Source organism: Barbus barbus (genome assembly GCF_936440315.1).
Source record: "Barbus barbus genome assembly, chromosome: 12".
NCBI lineage: Eukaryota > Metazoa > Chordata > Actinopteri > Cypriniformes > Cyprinidae > Barbus > Barbus barbus.
In genome coordinates, this window is record NC_136740.1 from 5,008,606 (window position 1) to 5,032,352 (window position 23,747).

Consider the following 23,747-nt stretch of genomic DNA (forward strand, 5'->3'; position numbering starts at 1 on the left):
TTTTTCTACACATTATGGCTGTGCCACCTAGTATCATCTAGTGTCACTTCAACCAAAAAATGGGCAAGGCAAAAAAGTGCAATTTGTGTGTTTTTAAAATTAGTTTTAGCAAGAAAAAGGATTTCAGTTGAAATTTCCACCACAGAAGGAACAGTGATTTGAGATGTGGTCGGAAGGGTTAAATCACAACGGTCTACAAACATCATTGTATCTCTCCACAGGTGGGGCTGCTCTCTTTAACTGCTGCTCCGATTCCATCAGGAGCTGTGATTCACTTCCTCCGACTATCTCATCTCAACTGTCCAGGGGTCCTCCTCATAGGACCCGAGAACGGAAAAGCTCACTGACGATTGATAAGACCAAGATTGCAGTGGAAAAATGAGAATCTGCTGGTAAGGGTTTTGAAACTGAGAACTGGCCGCAGGTTCCATGAATACTTTTCCTACAAATTAAAAAGACGATGATAGCAGCTGAGACGGTCAGCAAACATTTACGGGGAGACAGATGTGACTGAGGCACAGCAGCCTAGAAAGTGAGCAAAGGTGTGCTTCTCTGTGTGAAAGGTTGCCATAGATTGTTTTGATACTGAAGGATAAGAGAGAGAAAAAGAGAGAGCTCGGGCTGCTTTCCCAGTGAGCCTGCTCCTCTTTTTGATCATAATATCTTTTGAAGCATAGAATGTGGAATACTAGACGTGACAGATAATAAGATGCCTCAGAGCAGAGAAGGACAAAGAAAGCAAACCTCCAGAGAAGAGGAGGACTATATCTGGCCAATAAGTCTGCTGTGTTCTCCACCTGCTTTCATGGGTTAGAATATTCTATAATTTAATGTGTCAGCCTTAGGGCAGTATGCTCAGCAAGGGGAGGCTGCCTAAAATGGCCATAATCTCTGCTACTATGATATCGAAGCAGACCACAGAATATCTCATGACTGAGATTCTTGTTTTGTTAAAGCTAAGGGTCTTTTGTTTAAGCAAAACATTTTATGGCACGTCTTTTTGATGGAGAGAAAGCTGAACATTGGTTCTACCAAAAAAAACAAAAAAACAATGATAAAGCTTTCCACTAAGCTTCCATTTGTTAACATTAGTTAAAAATTAACTAATACTGAAAAACACTGACAAACACAGTTATAGCATTTTTTAATCTTAGTATATGTTAATATCAACATTTAATGATACATTACTAAAATCAAAAGTTGTATTTGTTTACTCTGTAAAGCTGGTCATTTGAAATAATAGTCTGAATAAACTAAATCAAAAAGGCCTAAACTGAGCAAAAATATGAAATTTGGGGGCCAAAAATATGCTTAGAATACATTGCAATACAATGACGATGGAGAGACTAATAAACATTCCTCAAAAGCAAGATGTAATGTATTTTAAACACACTAAAAATGTATGCATGGATCAGGTAAATCTAAATTGCTTCAGCCCAGTCATTTTTCATCTTGAAATTTTACTAGCAATATAAAATTTATTCTCACAGTAATTTAAGATTCTACACTACCTAAATAACATTTTTAGATGTTTTGATCATGTTTCAGAGGTTTTAGAAATGTGTGTATCATATAAAGTGTTATGAAGAAGTCCTAAAGCTAACATGAAGTGACAATGTCCAGTTGTATTTTTATTGACTAACATTAACTAGGGTTTATAAAAATAGCAAACAAATGCATTGTCCATTGTTATGCAATGTTAATATACTATATTGCCAAAAGTATTGGGACACCCCCTTCTAATAAACAGGTTTGTACAAATCTTAATGTTTAAGCATAAAATTATATTCTAGGGAATTGTGTGCTTCTAATTTTACGGCAAAAGTTTGGAAGAACTTGGAAGAACTTGACTGGTCTGCATGAAGCAAAGAACACCTCTGGTGTGACTTCAAATGCAGACCTTGCGCTAAAAACTCATCACCAAACACCAATGACTTGTACATATGGTTACAGTCATTTTAGACACTTCCAAAACTGTTGCAACAGAGATGGAAATGCAGTTTTTAAATATATGAATTATGTTTCAGTTTTGGAAGTGCCTTTTTCTGTTCTAAAAAAGGGGGTGTCCCAATACTTTTGTCAATATAGTGTATGTACAAGTCATTGGTGTTACATAAGCTTACTGTACAAACAATCTCAATTGCATTGCCATTGTATTCAAAATTCATTATTGTCACAATAGGCAAACTCTATTTAATGGACAGTTTTCTCTTTCACGCTGGAAGAGACTCTTGCTATGTAATTTAGTTAAAGTTAGCTAACTGGTTGACATGTTTATAGCTAACCTCCTGTATAATCTGGTTTAATGACAGATATTTAAAGTAAACTCTGTCGCCCCCTCAGGTTTGTCACTGCCAGATAAAAGAACAAACATTAAGCTTGCCTGCAGTGCGTTTGCCAAACATTTATGCAGCATAGTACGCTCTCATCAAGCATTTTTCAAAGTAAAATCCCACAGACTACCCAAAAAGGAATAATTTTTACAGGACAGGCGAAGTATATTGAGGAACATAGTGCATAACAGAGTGATCAAAGGATTAAAACTGTGAGCTCCCATTAGTGCAGTCATCCAGCTCAAACTCCCCAGTGTCTCATCAGACACTCGCTAGAGGCCATTTCAATAAACCTCAACATATATTATTAAAATCTTTTTTTCCAGCAATAAAACCATAAGATGCTAAAAACCACCAACAGTTTCGAGGGCTAGAGAATGCAGCATTTGAAATCGCCATTCTGAACTCTTCTGCAGAATCTCATACGGGTGGCCTAACATTACAGCATTCCCAAACCGTCTCATTGAAGCTGGGTATTAAGTCTGATGTTGTTATATATCACCGTTTTGAAAAAAAAAAAAAAAAAAAAAAACACTGAAAAAAGGACTGGTTATTTTTGCCAGGAAATATAGGTAATACAAAATTGAGGTAAAACGACTGTAAAAAAAAAAAAAAAAAAAATCATTACTATTACTATCATTAATACTATAAATACTGTTTTTACAGATTTTATTTTCCGTGTATATTATCACAGAAGCAAACAATAAACAGTGCTAATATGCATTAACAGTGCTACCAAAAATTCATAATCTTAAACTTTACCTCCATACTGTAGTGTACACCATGAGTTTAATTTTGTGTTATAAATGAAAATTGCTCATAAATAGCCTTTGGGATAGTATTCTTACTAAAAATGGAGCAAAAGCTTGGACACGGAATATGTTACGTCACAATTTAATAAGCAAACTGGATTAATAGAGAAAAAAAAAGTACAGTAGAAAGAATAATACAAAAAATATACTACTCTGAGAGCACGCACTGCAAGATCCTTGAGCATGTACAAAATTGAATCTTAACATGATTATAAGGCCATCCAGAGTATGTGATATTTGCATACATGTGGTTTCAGTTGTTCCTACAATTTTAGTAGATTTAGAATACATTTTAGTATTTTAGTACTTTATTGATGAAACACAGTTTGTTCGTGAAAATATTTGTACATAGATTTCACACACACATTTGTGCATATGCACAGCTAGTGAATTAGACCTAATGTTCTAGATTACAAAAGAAAAGTAGGTTAGAGTTCTTTGTCTTGTAACAATCACATAGCAAATCAATAGCAGCTGAAGAAGCCAGCTGTGAAAGTAGAGATTTAAAGAACCTAAAACCCCAAACACAAACTATTTCAGCCACAATGGGTTTGTATATAGTTATGTTAGATATGGTTCTAAATGTCTGTAGTTAAAGAACATAAAATGAACCTATCTCATGTAAAGTGCAGTGTTCTTGATACTATTGAGTTCTGAGATCGTTTCTCTGTAGAGCATTATACAGAATCAATAAAGGCAGTTTATCAAACCGTCAATCACTCACAGTGCCACTCAATACATCAGCACCTGCTAAAAGAGCATATGTGTTCAGCTCTCTGAACATCTGCTGTTCCTGTAGGAAATCTGACTGCAATGGATTACAGACGTTGTCAGGGCCAGGATGCTTTGAAAGAGCTATTTCTCTCTCTCTCTCTCTCTCTCTCTCTCTCTCTCTCTCTCTCTCCAGTAATCTGCTAATATATATATATATATATATATATATATATATATATATATATATATATATATATATACACTCATCGGCCACTTTATTAGGTACACATGTTCAATTGCTTGCTAACACAAATTACTAATCAGTCAATCACATGGCAGCAAGTCAATGCATTTAGGGATCTAGATGTGGTGAAGACGACTTGCCGAGCATCAGAATGGGGAAGAAAGGGGATTTAAGTGACTTTGAACATTGAATGGTTGTTGGTGCCAGACGGGCTGGTCTGAGTATTTCAAAAACTGCTAATCTACTGGGATTTTCACACACAACCATCTCTAGGGTTTACAGAGAATGGTCCGAAAAAGAGATAATATCCAGTGAGCGGCAGTTGTGTGGAAGAAAATGCCTTGTTGATGTCAGAGGTCAGAGGAGAATGGGCAGACTGGTTAGAGATGACAGAAAGGCAACAGTAACTCAGTGGTTACTCGTTACAGTCAAGGTATGCAGAATACCATCTCTGAACGCTCAACACGTCGAACCCTGAAGCAGATGGGCTGCAGCAGCAAAATACCACATTGGGTGGCACTCCTGTCAGCTAAGAACAGGAAATGGAGGCTACAATTCGCACAGGCTCACCAAATGTGGACAATAGAAGATTAGAAAAACATTGCCTGGTCTGCTGAGTCTGGATTTCTGGTGCGACATTCAGATGGTAGGGTCAGAATTTGGCGTAAAGAACACGAAAGCAGGAATCCATCCTGCCTTGTCTCAACGGTTCAGGCTGCTGGTGGTGGTGGTGTAATGGTGTGGGGGATATTTTCTTGGCACACTTTGGGCCCCTTAGTACTAATTGAGCATCGTTTAAACGCCACAGCCTACCTGAGTATTGTTGCTGACCATGTCCATCCCTTTATGACTACAGTGTACCTATCTTCTGATGGCTACTTCCAGCAGGATAACGCACCATGTCACAAAGCTCAAATCATCTCAGACTGGTTTCTTGAACATGACAATGAGTTCACTTTACTCAAATAGCCTCCACAGTCACCAGATCTCAATCCAATATAGCACCTTTGGCATGTGGTGGAACAGGAGATTCACATCATGGATGTGCAGCTGACAAATCTGCAGCAACTGTGTGATGCCATCATGTCAATATGGACCAAAATCTCTGAGGAATGTTTCCAACACCTTGTTGAATCTATGCCACAAAGAATTAAGACAATTCTGAAGGCAAAAGGGGTCCAACCCGGTACTAGCAAGGTGTACCTAATAAAGTGGCCGGTGAGTGTATATATATATATATATATATATATATATATATATATATATTATGATGATGTTTAAATGTATATTATAGTAGCATTTAATGAATAACAGATCATCATTATATGCTTAATGTTCCTCAGAAAATTTGCAAGATATAGCAGAGGCGGATAAGACAGACAAACACCAGATTACTCCTCTTTTAGCTCGGAGGTGGCTGAGGATTTCACTGAACTGGTTAAAAACGCTGGACAATCAAAAGCACACTGAGGGGACACCCTCCATGCTGTGATCTCAGAGCAAAAATATTGACTTAATAAGATGAATTTAAGTGTCGCAGTGAACACATTCACAGCCCTCTGGGACTGAATATAGAAATGCAGAGTGGATGTCCCACATACAGGCGCTAAACAGTGTGCAGTCATAAAATGCTTTCAACCTATGCCACTTCCAGCAGTCCACAGCGATAAAAGCTCTGAAACACAACCTCAATTATTAGGTCAAGTATAAAATCTTCATTCTCAAACATTTAGCTTTTTATTGCATACTTCAGATCCCCTTTGAGAGCTGAGATTTCAAATTAGGACATTCTGATAAGACAGCACTGATAGCGCTTTCACTCTGTCATCACTACTATACAAAAAAATAATAAATAAAAATCCACAAAATATGTGTTTTACATGCATTATTATTCTCCATTTATGCAGTAAATTTCTTTCTTAAAATGGCCCCAACAGGATTAAATGGAGAGATGGATCTTGATTTTTTTTTTGTTAAGGGAAATTGTTGGCATGACAATTATCTCTCATTGATTAAGATGTCAACAGAGGTGGGTAGAGTACTCAAAAAATGTACTCAAGTAAATTTAACGACGTAAATGTAACTCGTTACTACCCACCTCTGGCTGTCAACAATTTGCAATTGTGCCTATATAAGTGTGGTGTTGTTGTTTTTTTGCTTCATGTGCACTGAAGAAAGCATGGGCTGAAACGTTTGCTCTCTGGTCTGTTTTTAATACACTTTGTACTTTTGTCACTTTTGCATATGAAACAAAAAAAAACTAAATTTTTGGTAGAACTTTTTTGGTCTGTTTTCAGTCTGCGGACTGATTCAGCTACCTATTGGACTAAACATTTTCTTTAATATTCAGGTGTTTTCATAGAGAAAACCCATTTGACCCCTGAATTCAATATGCCAGAGCATCCGACTGGCATGAGAGTTTTAAGGTCTCCTCACCAGATGTCTTTGACACGCAAAACACTATTAAAAATACTACCCTGTCATTGACCTTCCTTGTAACTCAATTAGTAAAGCTGCAATCAATTAAAAATGTAGTTAAATCAAATCAAATTAGGAAAGGATAATGTACAGTTAGCTGGTCATTATCGCAAAAATAAGCACTGACAGGATGATCCGGTTATGTATCATCCTGATGAGGTCCATTATGTAACAGTGACTGTCTGACTGTACATTACCCTCTAATTATACATCTGTTTACCATATAAACAACAAAAGTCATAAAATACTGGTTTAAGTTCAAAGGAAAGAGACAAAAAATGCCCATAAGACATGAAATACAATGGTCCCTATTGATCCTTTTTTAAAAGTTCTCTGTAGGATTTGAAGTTTGAACCTTTTTTTAATAGTTGTGTTATAGTCCCTCAATTGTCCTCATTGTGAAAAGGTGGATCTTATAATCATACAATCACTGCTGGAAAGGGTTCAAATATGCAAAAGAAAACTGAATGCTGGAAAACTGAAGATTCTGCAGGACCTGGAGGATTTTTATGAAGAACAGTGCTCGGTTTAACTGTTCAGAACAATCAAGAGACTCATGAACAACCATCACAAAACAAAAAAAACAGTCGTAGATCATCCAGGTAACCACAAACAGTATCAAGAACCAAGGGTTCCCAAACTTTTGAATGGGGTTATTTTAATAATTTCAGCTATTTTTTTGTCTTGTGGACTATATGTAAACATCTTTTATGTGAAATATCTTATTCAGGACAGTACTAAATAAAAAATAACATGCATTTTGTATGATCTCTCTTATTTTGTTAAAGTTATTCACATTTTCACAGATTCTGCAAGGGGTTCCCAAACTTTCACATGCAACTGTATAGTATTTATTAATGTTAGTTAATATTCAAAACTTACACATTATTAAAATCTGTTAAAATTAGTTAATGCACTGTGAATTAACAAACACTTTGATTAACTAACATCAACAAACATTAATAAATGCTGTGAAAATATATCTTTCATTGGTAGTTCATGTTAGTTAATACATTTACTAATGTTAACAAATGAGACATTATTATAGTTACCTAAGCTTTTAATGATTTATAAGTATGTTTTAATGATTTATTTTTTCCATGAACTAACATGAATAATTTTTACTAGCAAAAATAAATAAAGTAAAAATATATTGTTAATACTTAATGTTATTTGCGAGATGACAGGCTCAACTCACCTTAAAGAAGGTCATTGTAGCGCCATCCTCCACCACTCCATACTCAATCTTGGTCTGCTTGGCCAGGTCATCGGCCGAGTCAATTGGAGATTCCATTCTCTCCACAGTAAGAAAGGCGGCTAGGTTGGCCGTGTAGGAGGAGATGATGATAAGCGTAAAAAACCACCAGATGCCTCCTACTATCCTGGTGGAAAGGGCTTTGGGCATGAGCTCAGATCCTAGTAGAGAGGAGCAGAGATAGCAGTCAGGGTAAAGCAGTGGTCACAATGTGAGGACCAGCACCAGATTCACAGACCCAACCCAGTCCAGACACAACAACTAATTGCAGGGAAAGGCCTTGCCTGCTGACAACTGGCATGACATATCTATGCTAACCGAATACGCCAATGTCAACCACGGTGAAGGTGGGAATTCATTTATGTTTTAGGAGAATTTATGTGGTCAAATTTAATTAGATTACATACTCTCAGATTTGCATTAAATCATAAAGGGCTCATAATTTGCTTCCGTCTTTGAATTGCCCTACACTCTTCAATCCATTTGGCTTGTGGGTAAAAGCCAAAATGAAGAATCATTTTATGTCACAACCTACGTATAATTTTCTGTTATTCCTTAATCAAGTTATCACCATAGCCATGCAGAGGAAATGAATCGATGGGGAAAAGTCAGGACAATAACTAGTTGTACTAGGAGGAGATGTCAGAGGACAAGAGCACAGGGAAATAACGGGCTCCTCTTCTCAAGTTCTATGAGTCAGCTGTAAGCTTTGATCTGGAACACTGAGTCAATGGCAAAACACAATGGACTGTTGAAAAGATTAGCCGTTACATGAATTACAATTGAACTGCAAACGTGAGTTCCAATCAGACCTCAGCAGACTGGTAATGCTCTAGTGACCTGTCAATCAAGTTCAGAGTTTGAATATATAACTCTAGCTCCCAGACAGGCTGAACAACCATTGAAATGGAAAGAAAGAAAGAGAGAATTACTCTTTCCCTGTATATACTAGCAATCCAGTTGTTAAAGCTGATGTGTATATTTTCCTTGATGCTAAAAGACATTCTCCTCTCCCATCAGAGACAACTTTAAGTACAAACATTGTGGCTTCAACATTCCGACATGTGGCTCAATCAATGGTGTGAGTTTTGGACAGGAATACCTGATTATCCAAACAAGTAGTCGGGCACAATGTAGAAGGGGCAGGAGAACTGTATGTGAATCTTTACACATTTCACCTTTAAACAAGACTTGGCAAAATCAGTCAATAGCAGAAAAGGTGTTTTGGCGCCCACACCACTTTTATAAAGAAGCAAAAATAATGTGTATGTAATAGTATGTCAGAACATTGAAAAAATATAAAAAGAAAACCATCCTCAGAAGAAAGTTGAATGCTGTCATTTCAAAGTATCACCTGGACCATTTGGTCAGGGTGACCTTATATAACCTGGTTGGGGCTGACTGTCATGTACCCAAGGTAACGTCATGACCAAGCACGCCGTCCCACAGTTTTCTGGGGGCTGACAAGCCATGGGCAGGGGAGCCTCTCTACAATGTAGTATTACTCATTCATCATGAAACATGCAGACAGTCAACATACACAATCCCTGCCCACTTAGCCCTCAGCCTAATGCCACATCTTCTCTTCCAAACTCACAAAGGAACCTGAACAAATGACAGTCCCAATGACACCCTATAATTTTGTTGTTATGGGGTGATGCTGTTGGACAATAATTAGTTTGACAGGAAATAATAGGCCTACCTCGTTTTTGCTATGATCCAAACACCCTAGCATATGACTTTTAAAGACCTCTGCTTTCTGGTGATTACTTGTTCCTAGGAAAGAGTTGCAATCCACAGTGCCAATCGGATGGTGGGATTCAGTAGGTTGCCTAGACACACACTGATTCACCCACATTTGCAGTCAAGCATCTAAGGCAGGGCTTCCCAAACCTGGTCCTGGAGAATGCCCAACACTGCATATTTTAAATGTCTCCCTAATTAAACACATCTGACTCAACTCATTGTCTCTTTAGTAAAGACTCTAAGGCCTTATATGTATGTGTAAGGTAAGAGAGACATACAAAATATGCAGTGTTGTTGGTTCTCCAGGACCAGGATTGGGAACCAATCATTTAAGGACATCACTCATGTGGCTGGATATCACTTGTCCCTCTTGTTCAGAGGTCTTCAACCATGCTCTTGGGAACCCACTGTCCTCCAGAGTTTAGCTCCAACCCTTATCAATCCCATTGAACCAGCTAATCAAGCTCTTCAGGACTACTTGAAAATCCCAGGCAGGTGTGTTGAAGCAGGTTGAAAATAAACTTTGAAAGGACAGTAGGTCTCCAGAAGCAGAGTTGAAGACCTCTGCTCTAGTTGGACGCTGATTGCATATGGCTCTGTAACTCTTTAGCATGCTCTTTGATCCATTCTAAAAATTAACCAGACAAATTGCTCTACCAACTAGAACAGCTAGGCAAAAATATCTGCAATGTTTCTTAATTTTTGACATTCAATGTGAAGACAAATATCAATGCTATCTACATTGCAAACAGCTGGTGGCTGGTTTCAGCCAGTCCTCAAATACAAATCTTTCACAATGTAGATTTTGCAAAGACTCACAATGCTAATGTTAAATGGCAATCCAATCTCAACTGAACCATTCCATTTGACAGATGCAGTGCAGTTCAAACATTACCCATGCTATTTTGGTAATGTTTGAACTAAGTGCCTGATGTCTTTCATTACTCAACCAAATATTGTTACGCTATTCTGATGCAACACATTCTGATGCATGCAGGTTACATGTGACATTGTCCTTCAATCACCATAGGCCTTTCTCAATCTCAAACATCTGCAGTTGAGAAGATGTGGCATCAGGATTTGGTAGTGTTAGAGTAAGAAGTCAAGAATACATATGGCAGTCTTAGACACAAGACCAAGAATTTGCCTTTGTGTCATTCTGCCACTTTTTTGCACATAAAATTGGACTTACCTGCTCAAAACCCCGAAGAGAAAAGACAGTGGTGGTAATGAAAAAGTTAGCATGCAACTAACAATCACCTGATCCACTACCCAACACCCACCGATAAAAACTTTCAAGTCCCACACAGTCCCATTCATACCATTGGCCTGCAACCAATTTGCTTATAGAACTACATGCACAGAGGCACCCATGCATCATTGTGGGCCTGACAAGAGCAAGTTGGGACCCCCAGCAAAAGAGTGGGATGTGTGCTAAGTGGGGCAGGCAGAGGCGTCTACCTTGCTGCATGAGAGCTCCAACTCCGAACCAGAAACTATTTAGCAGGGTGAAATTGTTTTCCACCACGTCCGAGTCAGGGTTGCACGGGTGGGGGTTATACCATTCGTAGGGGCTAAACCTGTGACAAGCAACACAGAACATACAGATACATTTTAGTCCAAATTGTGGTGCATAGAAGAAAAAATGAATGAAAGTCAGGTCTACCTATAGAGACACAAGGAGAAAGAGACAAGTTAGCATAACCATCTGTTAATTAGATATCAAGATTCTGTTAAAAAAAAAAAAAAAAAAACTGTTCTTCACTGTTGTGAAGAAAGATTCTTTCTTCACAAACAGATTAAATGTTTTTCGTTAATGTAGCTATCAGAAGCATAACTTATGTATTTCTTACATGTTGGCTAGAGCTGTTTATGTTCATTTCAGTTCCTTTTTTTCTATACCACAAACTGTCAAATAACATATTCATATCAAAGGCAACCATAATTATCAATGTATGAGAGCAACTCACTGTAAATTAAGCTATAAAAAATAAAATAAAAGTAAAAAAATACCAGGCATTTCTGATTTTATGAGCCGTGGCCCATGTCCCAGTTACTAGACAGAACTTTAAGGTACAGATCACCTAAAAATTAAATGTCTGTCATCATTTACTCACCCTCATGTTGTTCCAAGCCTGTATGAGTTTCTTTTGAAGAATGTGGTAACCAAATAGTTGTTGGTCCTCACTGACTAACCTCATAAAGGTTTGGAACAACTTTGGGGTTAATACATGATGACAGACTTTTAATTTTTGGGTAAACTATCCCTTTAATAATGCCACACACATATGCAAAAACATGCTCACTGCAAATTGATACTGTGTTGGATTTTACTATAAAGATGAGAGATTAGAAATGTGTTTTATTAGAAATATTCAAGCCATTTTCAATAAAGAATGTTTCTTTAATATGCAATATTTTCTCCTGCACAATCCTCTACACTAGTAATAATGAAGCCATTGTACTGACAGCAGTTTTCTCATCTCACACATACAAAAACAAGTATGTCTCCAACTACATCAAAGCATATTAAGTGCAAACACTGATCTAAACTGTATAACAATGTTTTCACACACTTCATGGACTTCAGTAAATTCCAAAGCTGCTGAGACAGAGCCTATGAATTATTTTATCATGTATTATATCATTTATAAACAATTGTATCAGTGCATAACATGTACATGTCGTTTATGTATTTATGTATTAATCACTGTACCTTACATCCTAGCATTAAAAAATCAGCTAAAGACATGCACTCAGAAAGTACGTGAGACATGTACATGAGGCCTGGAATAGGCCGAGCCTTAACTTACAATGTGTCTTGTACTTTATGAGTGCGTTTCATTTTTTATTAGTCAAAATTATCTGTTGTAACTGACAGCTTCAGATGCTGTCAAAATAGCTAAACTTGTAGTTAACGAAGAATATGTGAAATGAACATTCTAAAATATAACATTATACATAACATTCCTGTACGAATACCTCATTTTTATGACATGATGTTAAGAGGTGAAGATGCTTCCTTAGAAGATAACTTTCCATGTAGGCTGTAGATAGCAAAGCAGCTCACTAGAACAGAGCCATAGGACAAGAATCTTTGAGCTTGAAGCAGTTAGATCTATTCACTATTTGTGATGCAAGTCTGAGTACATACAAACTATAATCTTTCAAAGATGCAACAGCTGCCCCAGACCTTTCGTGCTAAGGGTCTTTGTGCAAGTTCACACAATCATGTTCTGTAAAGCCAATTACTAACGGCAAATCTTAACATGGATAGCTGTCATCGACTGGAGCGTGCCAGAGGAGGAGAGAGGCAATGAACAGCCTCTGTCTGCATGAGACGTGGCTTAACCTGCTGCTACGGGAAGCGTCAGTTGCCCGTTAGCTGTCAGTTTGATCCAATTATACTGACCTGTTATCTCCGGTCATCTGTGCCGCAGAGGGAAAATTTTGAGCAAGGTCAACATGAAGAGATAAACGAAGGCTGAGGAAACATCGATGCCTCGGGAAAGAACAATGGTGCAGTTTCTTTTTCTTTTTTTCAGAAAGTCATTGTGCATAGGACCGATAACGCACCTGATAGCAGTCATGTCAGATCTGGAAGACTGACATATTTAAATAATGCCGCTTTGTAGCTGCGTTTAGCATCCAGAACATAGGTTGAGGTCATGTTGTGGAGCTGACATATAATTCAATAAGGATGCTACACAAGGATGCATTGCTAATCAATGCACTACCATAGATTTCAAAGACTGACTGCTTGTTCAGCATAGTCTTACTGGGTTTTCGGTCTTAAGAAATGTCTAGTATTCCTGTAGTATTTCAGCGCCAAGCATGACCTCTTTTGAATTTGAATTTTCTCTTACCTTAATCTGATTCCTGGTTTTATTCAAGTCAAAAATATTATTTAACATCACTGAATTCACTTAAATACATACATTTATAACATTGTAATTGGACTCAAATAAAAATGATTGAATAAATAAATGAATAAATAAATCTTCTACTAAAATATTTGGTCCCACCTTATATTAGGTGTCTTATAATAGTATGTACTTAATAATAAAACAATTGTTACCTACTGTGTACCTATTGTGTACATGTTGAATTGCAAAGGTTTTACTGCTATTGAGGTGGGATAGGGGCAGGATTGGTGGTCGGGTACATAGTAATTAACAACACTTAATATAAAGTAGGTCCTTTTTCCTTTAAGATGCATTACTCTGATATGGCTTTTTCAGCAAATCTCACTTTTCATTCTTGTATGTAAAGGTCCTTGCACACTGACTCCGAAACTGCCGCGTGCGTTTTTCCGTTTTTTTTTCATATTCGCCATACTTTCCTATCAAAATGCTTGCTATGGATGTGAAAACGCAGAAAATTTGATTGACACAGTGAGGTCGCATTTATTTTTTAACGTGCTAAGACGAGAATTTCGGACTCGGCGTGTAATGGCCTTAACACCTACTCCAGATCCAGGATTATATTTTCTTGCATTTGTTTCACTCAGCAGATTACAGAAATAGAATTGGCTGCAAACATTAATCTATAAATTAAATAGAATAGACACCTGCAAGTTCAAACACAATGTTGAATTAAGTTTACTAGAGCTCACCTAATTTTTATTGCTTATTTTAAACATAAATAATTGTTAATAAACATTTAACCAATGTGTATGGTTATAACAAGAATAAATGTCTTGTTGTCTTACACAATTTTGCTTCTCAGGTCATAGCAACCTGATATATGTATATACTGTATATACATATATATATTTTTTTTTTCAGTGCCTTCTTTCTATCCTCTTCCCTCCTAGACTCTGAGTTAATTATCTAGTCAGCCCCACACAGCAGTCTGTTAAATCATCCTAAGTGCAGCCCATTTAGAAGCATATTCCACCTGGAAATGAACGGGATCTGATAAGCACTTGCCCTGACTGGTGAAGGCATTACTCATCTTGTGAGGAGCACGTATCTTTCCTTTCACATGCCTGGGTTTTCTCCCTGCAGTAAGGACAATAGTTCATTAGTGATGTTTTCTAAGGCAAATATTACTACAAATATTGCTCACACTTTTTTTAGGGATTTGAACAATCTCCTAACCTTTAGAATTAAACTCTGGTGTATAACTCATCCAGCACCATTTGCTACAGACATGAGCAATACCTTAAATCATTCTGCTCGTTGAGGAGAAGTGTACTATTAATAATCTAAGCAATTCGATTTATGATTTTCGCTTGGCAGACGATAAAAACATCCTAGATTTCTCAGATCCTAGACTGACATTGAAGAAGTGACCTGAGCCCTATCCGGGGATCTATGTCACAGTGGCTCTTTTAACTTGTACAAATAAGAACCCTCTATAGCAAACACCCAGAACATTCTGACAACTGCACAGCAACTCATTAACAAGCGCTAAGAACACCTTATCAACCCTTCTGAACATTTATTAGTATTGTAACAAAGGTATGCACTATTTATACCATAGCTAGGTCAATATTGTCTATTACCTCTGCATATTTTCTTCAGAAAATATAAAAAATCAAGTTAACGTGGAATCAAAATTGACCCTATTCATTTTCTTAAATGCATGTTGTATGTAAAGATTCATATTTTGTTTGTGTGAACACAAAAAAATACAATACAATACAATAAATGGACATTCTCAAAAAAAAAAAAAGGTACAAAAGCTGTTACTGGAACAGTACCCTTTGAAAAGCAACATGTTTGTACTCAGAAATATATACCTTAAGGTGCAAAAATGCACCTTTCATGGGTAAATATGTATAATCTAAAGTGTATAGTATCTAAATAGTACATATTAGTACCTTTTGAAACGGTATCGCCTCAGTGATAGCTTTTGTAAGAGTGCGGAATCTAAAGTAGAAGGTTTTCTAAATATAAAAAACTTCAAAATGTAGGCTACAAATGTATATGAAACTCTGTAAGTTCATATAATACTGAATTCATAGATAACGGCATTTCAACATATTTTCAGGCTTCGTGAATCTCGCTTATTTTCCACATTGCTAATCTATACTGTTCGCAATTCAATCAATTTCCAGTGGATAAAATCTGGCCCAAAATGACATTTTCTCGTATTTGTTTCAAAACTGGTTGCAAACTTTAATCTATGAATAAGATATAACAAACATGCAAGATATATTTCTACTATATATTATGTAATAGTGAGATAAGCTTGCCTTTGATAGGAATATGGTTTTACATGTACCACATTCACGATCAGATAAACTAAAAAAAAGAGTTTGCAAATGTATTTGAAGCATTAGAATCAGATGCAATATTTGAGTATAGCATCAGCTGCATGATTTACAGCATCAAGGCAACGCTTGTTTTACGGCAAGAACCAGTGTCATAAGTAAGAATAAATCATTTCCAATTGAGACTTCCTCAGCTGTTTCATCACCTGCTTTCGCAGAAAAGAGAAGAAACTTTGTAAGGAGAGGAAAACAACAGGAACAAAAACAACTGCTGATATGCATTACAGATTCTGAGAAGAGGATAAATATTTAACTTTCATACTGTGCCCAGAAGGAAGGTTTCTAAATACTGCATGGTGAGAATAAGCCTTAGGAAACCCTCCACCAGTCCCCATTATGTCACCCTATGATCTCTTTCTCTCTCGCTCCGTCTTTCGCTCTCACACGCAGACATGTTTGCTGCATATACCGGCTTTATAGTGCACATACAAAAGCAGTTGCACATGCACACATAAAGAAATGTGTACAAAGAAACAAACACATAAACACAGTATTAATATCTTGTGTTAGGTCTTGTCTGCTGTGTGTTTCTGTTAAAGCATGCTGTTTATTTGTGCTCTAGTTGAGAATTGGAAAGGTGAACACTTACCCAGCATTAACATTAGTGCAGTTAAAAGGTGAAAGGTGCATATTCTGAACCAACTTAGATGACAGTTGTAGCTTGTTAGAAACTTGTGTGATCATATTGCCAGTAACATTTATAAAGCACAAGTGCATTAACCATAAAACTCTTGGGTTACACCAGTTGAATACAGTTAACCCAAGACTTTTAGGGTTAAAATAAGGCCTTTTCTTTGGATTTCACCACACCATGCTTCCAATGAAGACCAATGCATTTAAAATCGATCTCAGTGATTTATTCAAAGAATGTACTATAGTACAGATTTAAAGGAACATTCTGGGTCTAATATAAATAAACAAAGCTATCAATAAAGAGAATTGCATTTTGTAATTATGGGATGGATGGTTGTAGTTTAATTTGCAATACACAAAACATCATTTTTTTATGCTACGATATTGGAAGAAATAATCTCAGTTTCATCAAGACTTTAAATGAAAGTCCATAGATTCTATTGTCAAATGGACATCATTATTTACAGGTGACTGTTACTTTTCATCTAGTGCAATTTTGTTGAAGAAGGCAACTGAAATTTGTACATCCTCCATATAGAGAGATGTACAGTATTCAGTTTTTGACTCATGGGTGCAAAAAAAAAAAATATATATGGCTGTATGGCATACTACATCTGTCAGTTTGGGAGCATTGAGGAAAAAGATGTCAGATGTCAATGCTGAGTTGTGAAATACTGAGCCCTATCAGGTGTAAAATAATCCATTTGAAAGCTATGAACCTATATGAAAAGCTCCGTTCTACTCTTTTAGAGTAGTTTCTTATACACCGTTCTGCTAACTGCTGCTTGCAGCTATATTTTTGTTTGTCTTTACAAACTGAGTTACGAGTCTAAATTATTTTCTAATCAACATATTAACTTGCACTTAACCCAGAATGTCCTTCAATTAAGGGACAATTAGTCTGTAATGTCTACTTACTAAAAACAATGAAGTGTGATATATATGAATTAAGTACTAAAAATTACTTTATTTTGTAACTACATTTTACCTCATTTAAATAGTGAAGCTTCAGGATAAATTGTGTTTACTACAATATCTGGGGTTTAATTCTAAGTCTCCAGCACAAGAGCTTATCACACAAGCAGTATTTCAGATGTTCATTGCCGCTCAAGGATTTCAAAGTTGTTAGTGTCTTCAACCGACTGTTAAATAATTTTGATTCTACCAATTTTAGAAAATGTGAATATTCATTTTGGAGCATTACATATCATAGAATCTCAGTTTTCCAAAGGAAATATGAAGCAGGATGTGGAAAAACCTAATCAGAAAAGAAAAGTATACAAAATAGACACAGTAGGGACATCGAGGTATGGGGAGGTTGCGTTTAACACCAGAAAATGCCTCAATCTCACTCTCACACACGCTTGAACACTCCCACAAACCTATGTTCTGACTTTCACTCACACACACACACACACACACAGGCTTGAAACTGTGATTTTGCATCTTTGCTTTTATGGTTTGTGCTATTGTGCATTATCTGATAAGAGGCACATACTGTAGCTCCTCTGCGTCAAAACAGGAAGACCAAAGCAACCCTTATAGCTCCTCTCTAGTGTGTTTGCTATGTGTGTGTGTGCTTCTTTCTCCCCTTTTCTCTTTTAACTCTTAGTTATCTCCTGTTCACACCTGCAGGTATTTCATATTTCTATAATTTTCCCTGGAAACGACTGAGCTGAACCTCATGACATTTCATCATGTAAATATTGTGAGAGTGGCATTCGTGATTCTTAAAGAAATAGTTAACCAAACTCAGGGGTGTCCAAACCTGTTCCTGGAGATCTACTGATCTGCAGAGTTGAGCTCCAACCCTAATTAAACACATCAGAACCAGATGATCAAGGTCTGGCTCAATAGAAACTTCTAGGCAAGTGTACTGTTGCTGGCTGGAGCTAAACTCTGCAGGACGGTGGCCCTCCAGGAGAAGGATTAGACAGATAAGACATAATTTACTCATACTCATTTTGGTCCATGTTCATAGTAATTTAAAGATCTAGAGCAGGTTTTTTTTTTTTTTTTTAAGGAATGGAGGTTAGGGCTGTCAAGCTCCAAAATTACAAAAAAAAGCAACATAAGTCCATCATAGTCCATATGACACTTGTTCTACTGTATATTATGCATCTATTCCTCATGCAAAACTAGCATATGGCTTTTCTGGAGGCTTGGAATATAGTGTATGTTACACAAGGACGTATCTCATGATTATTTGTAATTTTGAAATGATTTTTTTTAGTCATTTTGAATCTTGACTGGCTCATTTGCTTTGACTTATTGACCTTATTTGCTCGATGGGAAAAAGGTCATACAGGTTTGGAACGATATGGGTGAGTAAATAATGTTAGAATTTTTCTTTTTGGAAGAACCATTCCTTTAAGGCCACTAAAGTTAAATCTAAGAGCGAACTGTTTCAGTTAGCATAAAATGTTAATGAGATGAGCTTATGATGTGGGGTATGTCTATATATGTGGCTGGTATGTTACCTGGCTATGACAAACAGCACACAACTGACACCCAAGTAAGCGAGCAGAATATACATCCAGATGTCGGGGGACAAGGGGTTGAGAAAGGAGAACACCCCCGGGTTGGTGCCGTTGGGTTTGCGGTACAGTATACTTATCCCCAGCGTCATGAAGGGTTTGGAAAAGTCGATGACCTTCTCTCGCACGTACGTGATGGCCAGGGGAGCCACTGCAAGATCAGCTTTCTGCCAACAAATAACGCACAGGGAAAAGAGCGATAGGCTGTAAATCAGGGCGAGCAGAAGCATTTAGAGGAAATCAAATTAAGAAAACAGGGCTTTTACACATCACACACTCTGCCCCACAGCATTTAAGAGGAAATTTAAAGCCCTCTTGTGGACTCGCGCTCTCTCTCTTGATTTACCTGCTACTGTTTCAGCACTTACTAAAGCCTTTCATGATTTACTGGGTCTAAGGGACCGGAGGAGCGCTGAACCGAATCCACTCTCTCAGCTACCCAACTAGACTAAAAAATGAAAATAGCAGTTATGAAAAAGGGAAAATAAAGGGGGTTAAAGGTTTTACACAGGTCTGACGCTGTTGGCTCTCTGTCAGAAGCAGAAATAGCCTGTGTCTCTTAGCATACATATTCAGGGCCAGTTTGACCGCAAGTTTTTAGTCCACATCGAACAATTTTGTAACAAATAAAAGGTGCATTCTTTGGTCATTTTTGTTAATGTCAAAGAAAATATCTGAAAATTCACACCGGTTTCCAAAAAGTCATGAGAAAATTTAGTGAAGTTGACAGAATTGGACTCATTTTGCTTGTGAAAACGTGATTATTTGACATTTTGACAAATTGGTGGTGATTTTTTTTTTTTTGTATGAAAATGTCACTATTTTGGTAAATTTGTTTGATTTCATTTGTATAAAAATTACATTTAACATTTTGACTAATTGGTGATTGCGTACAATTTTACGTAACTATTTTATGTTTTGAAAAAAATAGTGGTGAATTTGTGTGATTTCATTGGTACAAAAATGTCACTATTTTACATTTTGAAGAATTAGTGGTAAATTTGTACAAATTCATTCGTACTAAACAAAAACACACACTGCTCCGGGTGTGTGTTCACGGTGTGTGTGTGTTCACTGCTGTGTGTGTGCACGTTGGATGGGTTAAATGCAGAGCACGAATGGCAGTTTGTCACTTCACTAAACTAATTTTAGAAAAAAAAGACAAGAAGGTCCACCTCTAAACCAGAATAGACAGACTGTTTGAAATATGAGCAAATGAAACCAATTCGTTGAAATATAAAATAGCTATGAGAGTGTGTAGGACCATTTCCTTGCCAATATCTATGCATGTTCATCTAAGTTTTGGGAGTAAAGGATCACAAATAATGCTCATTACAGAAGCAGATTACTTCCTGGAAATAAAAAGTAATGTGCATTTTTAAAATTCAATTTTTTAATGCTACTGAAAACATCTCACTTGCCCATAATTAGCTATTTGGGCCTATACTGTGCATACACTTCAAGCAATCATTATTCATCACGAACTATAGATCACTCCCATTGTAATCAAGAAAGTTGTCTATATTTAAAGTTACTGCATGCAAACTATGTTGGGGGGGAGGGGCAAATTGAGCAATTGCAAGCCAAGCATTTTAAGGCATAATAGGCACACTCCCAATGCAAATAATATTGCAAATGGTAGGCTCTATAATTATGCTGATCATTTTAGCCTAAACAAATTGCAGTCTTTGTAGTAGAGTGTTCCAGATCAGTCACTTAAGAGGTTCCATTTCCATTGGCTGCTGCCTTGGAAGGCAGATAATGACGCTCTAGGCAACCGCCTTGTTTGCTTATGCTTAGGAATGGCCCTGCCTACACGAACGCTACTCAGCATGCCCTCAAATAATTTTTTTGTGGCTTGCGTGATGTTGCCATCACTGTGACAACCGCAGCTGCAATAATCAAAACCATGTCGTCTTAGCATATCAGTGAGGAGTGTGACTGTATATATCATGTAAGGGCTGAAATGTGTCAACTGGTAGAGATTCTGCTGTACTGTTTATACCGCTGTATATTCTCAGCAAGGAAAAATCCAACAGCAAGCCGAGAACTACTGCATATAGTCTGTTCTGCTTCCAGTGCAGGCAGCTTAATTGTTTATAATGAGATAAATTGAGATGTGATGCTTCTCTCGTGTCAGGAGTAAACATGCCATAACAGATTGTTTACAAATGTCAAGCAACAAAGTAGCTTTTCACAGCTCCTGTGTTTTTCACAAGTGTTCAAATGTGTTCGGGGTCATTAAGATTGTTGGTAACATTTTATTTTAAGGGCCAACTTCTCACAATTAACTAGTTGCTCATTAGCATGTATGTTACTAGCATATTGGCTGTTTATTAATACTTATAAAGCACATATTAATGCCTTATTCTGTATGATACTATATTAGATCCCTTAATACAACCCCATAGCTAATGTAACAACTACCTTACTATTAATAAGCAGCAAATTAATAGATTATTGAGGCAAAAATCATAGTTAATAGTTAGCTAATAAAGAGAATTGCTCCCTAATCTAAAGTGTGACCAGATTTTTTTTTTTTTGTTTTTTTTTATTATGAAAGAAGTCTCTTGTGCTCATCAAGGATGCATTTGTTTGATCAAAAATACAGTAAAATAAGGGTAAATTTTTTCAGCTAATAAAACATTGACAGACAATACAAATTCATCCTGTTTTAAAGAGTTTGAACATTCAAATTGGCAGATGACTAAACTGCAGTCCGTGCTTATAAGAAACAGAATGTTACTGATGTGGACGCTAATAGTTATTACTATATTATTATATATCTATATAGCTATTGATCTTGATATAAACAGGCCATTACTCAAGTCATGTGATCCTTCAGAAATCATTCTGAAAAAACAACGCACTGGAAAAAACAAACTTAATATTTTGCTGCTTAATATTTTGAACAGTAATGCACAGTAACCGTTTTTTAAATGTGGATTATACAATCAAACTTATAACTTGAGAATTTTGCTGAAAACTCAACTGTGAAGTTATCATTCATTCAAATTATGAATACTTTTATCTTTCTTATTTGTGCATCTCAAACTACAAATAAAACCGAAAGTAATCAGAGGGCAAAGGAATCCTGGACTATATCTCTTTTAAATCCTGTATAATAGTTTTGAGCCCTCGGGCATATGTCTTCAGATTCAAATGACACATTTTCAAGCCTAGTTCATCGTTTGACTACAGTATGAATGTGAATCTGAGATTTAACCCAGTACAATTTCAACATGATAATTTTTCAAAGAAACATCCGTTCAGACACGGTAAGGCCGTTATTCCTCCTCCCTAACTGATGGAGGGTCTGCTGTCGAAACGCTGACACCAGCTAAGACGGCTGTGCCCCTAAAACTGACATTTAGTTCAATTTCACTACTTTTACTGTTAGAATTGGTATAATTTCAGTCAAAATAAAGGCTTCCGTCTAGAATTATTGGATTGTCTATAATTATTCCCAGAGGGGGCAAATTAATGCCAGAAGTGAGCAGATGTTGTCTCGCTACCTTCCTTTTTTTCTTCTAAAGTCCTTTGACAAGATATTTTTATCTCTAGCACATGAATGTACGGGTAAACTGCAAACTCCAGACTGCTCTGAAAGCTTGTCAAGGCCAATTACAGTGTGTCCTGCTCTCGTCTTGTGGGGGTTTGCCGGAGAATGTTACGACAACACACACACCCTCTGCTTTCACACCAGACGATCCGACCATGACCAGTTGAGGAGCAGTGACTAAGAGATATGCCTGATGTATCGGTTGGAGCAATGGATACTGCTATTGAACATGGGGTGTGAAGCACTTTTCTCAGCAATGTGTTTATTCCTATTTTAGTCTTTGCTGAATCTAATGAGGGTGTCGAAGGGCAGTGTTTGCTCCTGAATGTGTGTGTGTTTGTGAAAATGTATGTGCTTAATAAGCTCTATGGGGGGAAAACTAATGCCAGATTTTTCACTTTGTGTCCTCTCGGCAGTATGTGCTTGAGTTTTATTTTATCGCATTTCGTACCATCTGCTATGCGCGCACACACGTACTGTTAATCTTATTTTCATATCTGTTTCCTCTCTACACTGAAAGCATCTCCTTTCATTGAATAATCTTGACAAGTCCCTTCTGCAGCAGAGTCAAAATGTGATTTTGCACCATCCTGAATTGAATTTCTTAATAATGTAATTATTAATTTGAATCAAGGCAGGAGGCAAAATGCTAAATTAATTTCAAAGAAGTAGAATTAAGATGGAAGGATATTCAAAGAAATGTATATGACTGCAGTGTAGTTTTTAATAATAATACAATTTCATTTAATTTTTAGTATGAATACACACAACACTTTTTTTTTTTTTTAAAGAAATTAATGCTTTCATTGAGCAAGGACGTCAATGTTCAGCTGATTAAAAGTGGCATGAAAAAAAAATCCTTAGGAAAACATTTTTTTTTTTTCAATGTTGATAATTACATGAAATTATTATTGAGCAGATAATCTGCATTTTATAATGATTTCTCAAAGATCATGTGACATAGAAAACAGGAATAATAAACATTTTAAAATATACTGAAATATAAAACTTGTTTTAAATGATAATATTTGATAATATTAGTTTTTTTTTAACACTTTTTTTATTGAAATAAATGCAGTAAATCCAGCCTTGTTGAGTATAGTACACTAATTTTGATGCACTTTATGTATTGTTGTATGAAAGAACTCAAATT

At 36.6% G+C, this 23,747-nt stretch overlaps 1 protein-coding gene across 1 annotated transcript in view; it reads right to left on the reverse strand.

The window, feature by feature from the left end:
- The window catches only part of LOC306877519 (glutamate receptor ionotropic, kainate 2), a gene marked incomplete at its 5' end in the record, with an annotated part of 188,183 nt that overhangs the window by 30,446 nt on the left and 133,990 nt on the right, over nucleotides 1-23,747 (reverse strand). Inside the window, 3 exons of the mRNA XM_079429310.1 lie at nucleotides 7,780-7,997; nucleotides 11,044-11,162; nucleotides 18,976-19,199. Of these exons, the coding sequence (XP_079285436.1) occupies nucleotides 7,780-7,997; nucleotides 11,044-11,162; nucleotides 18,976-19,199 (561 nt within the window). The remainder of the gene's footprint in view (nucleotides 1-7,779; nucleotides 7,998-11,043; nucleotides 11,163-18,975; nucleotides 19,200-23,747) is intronic.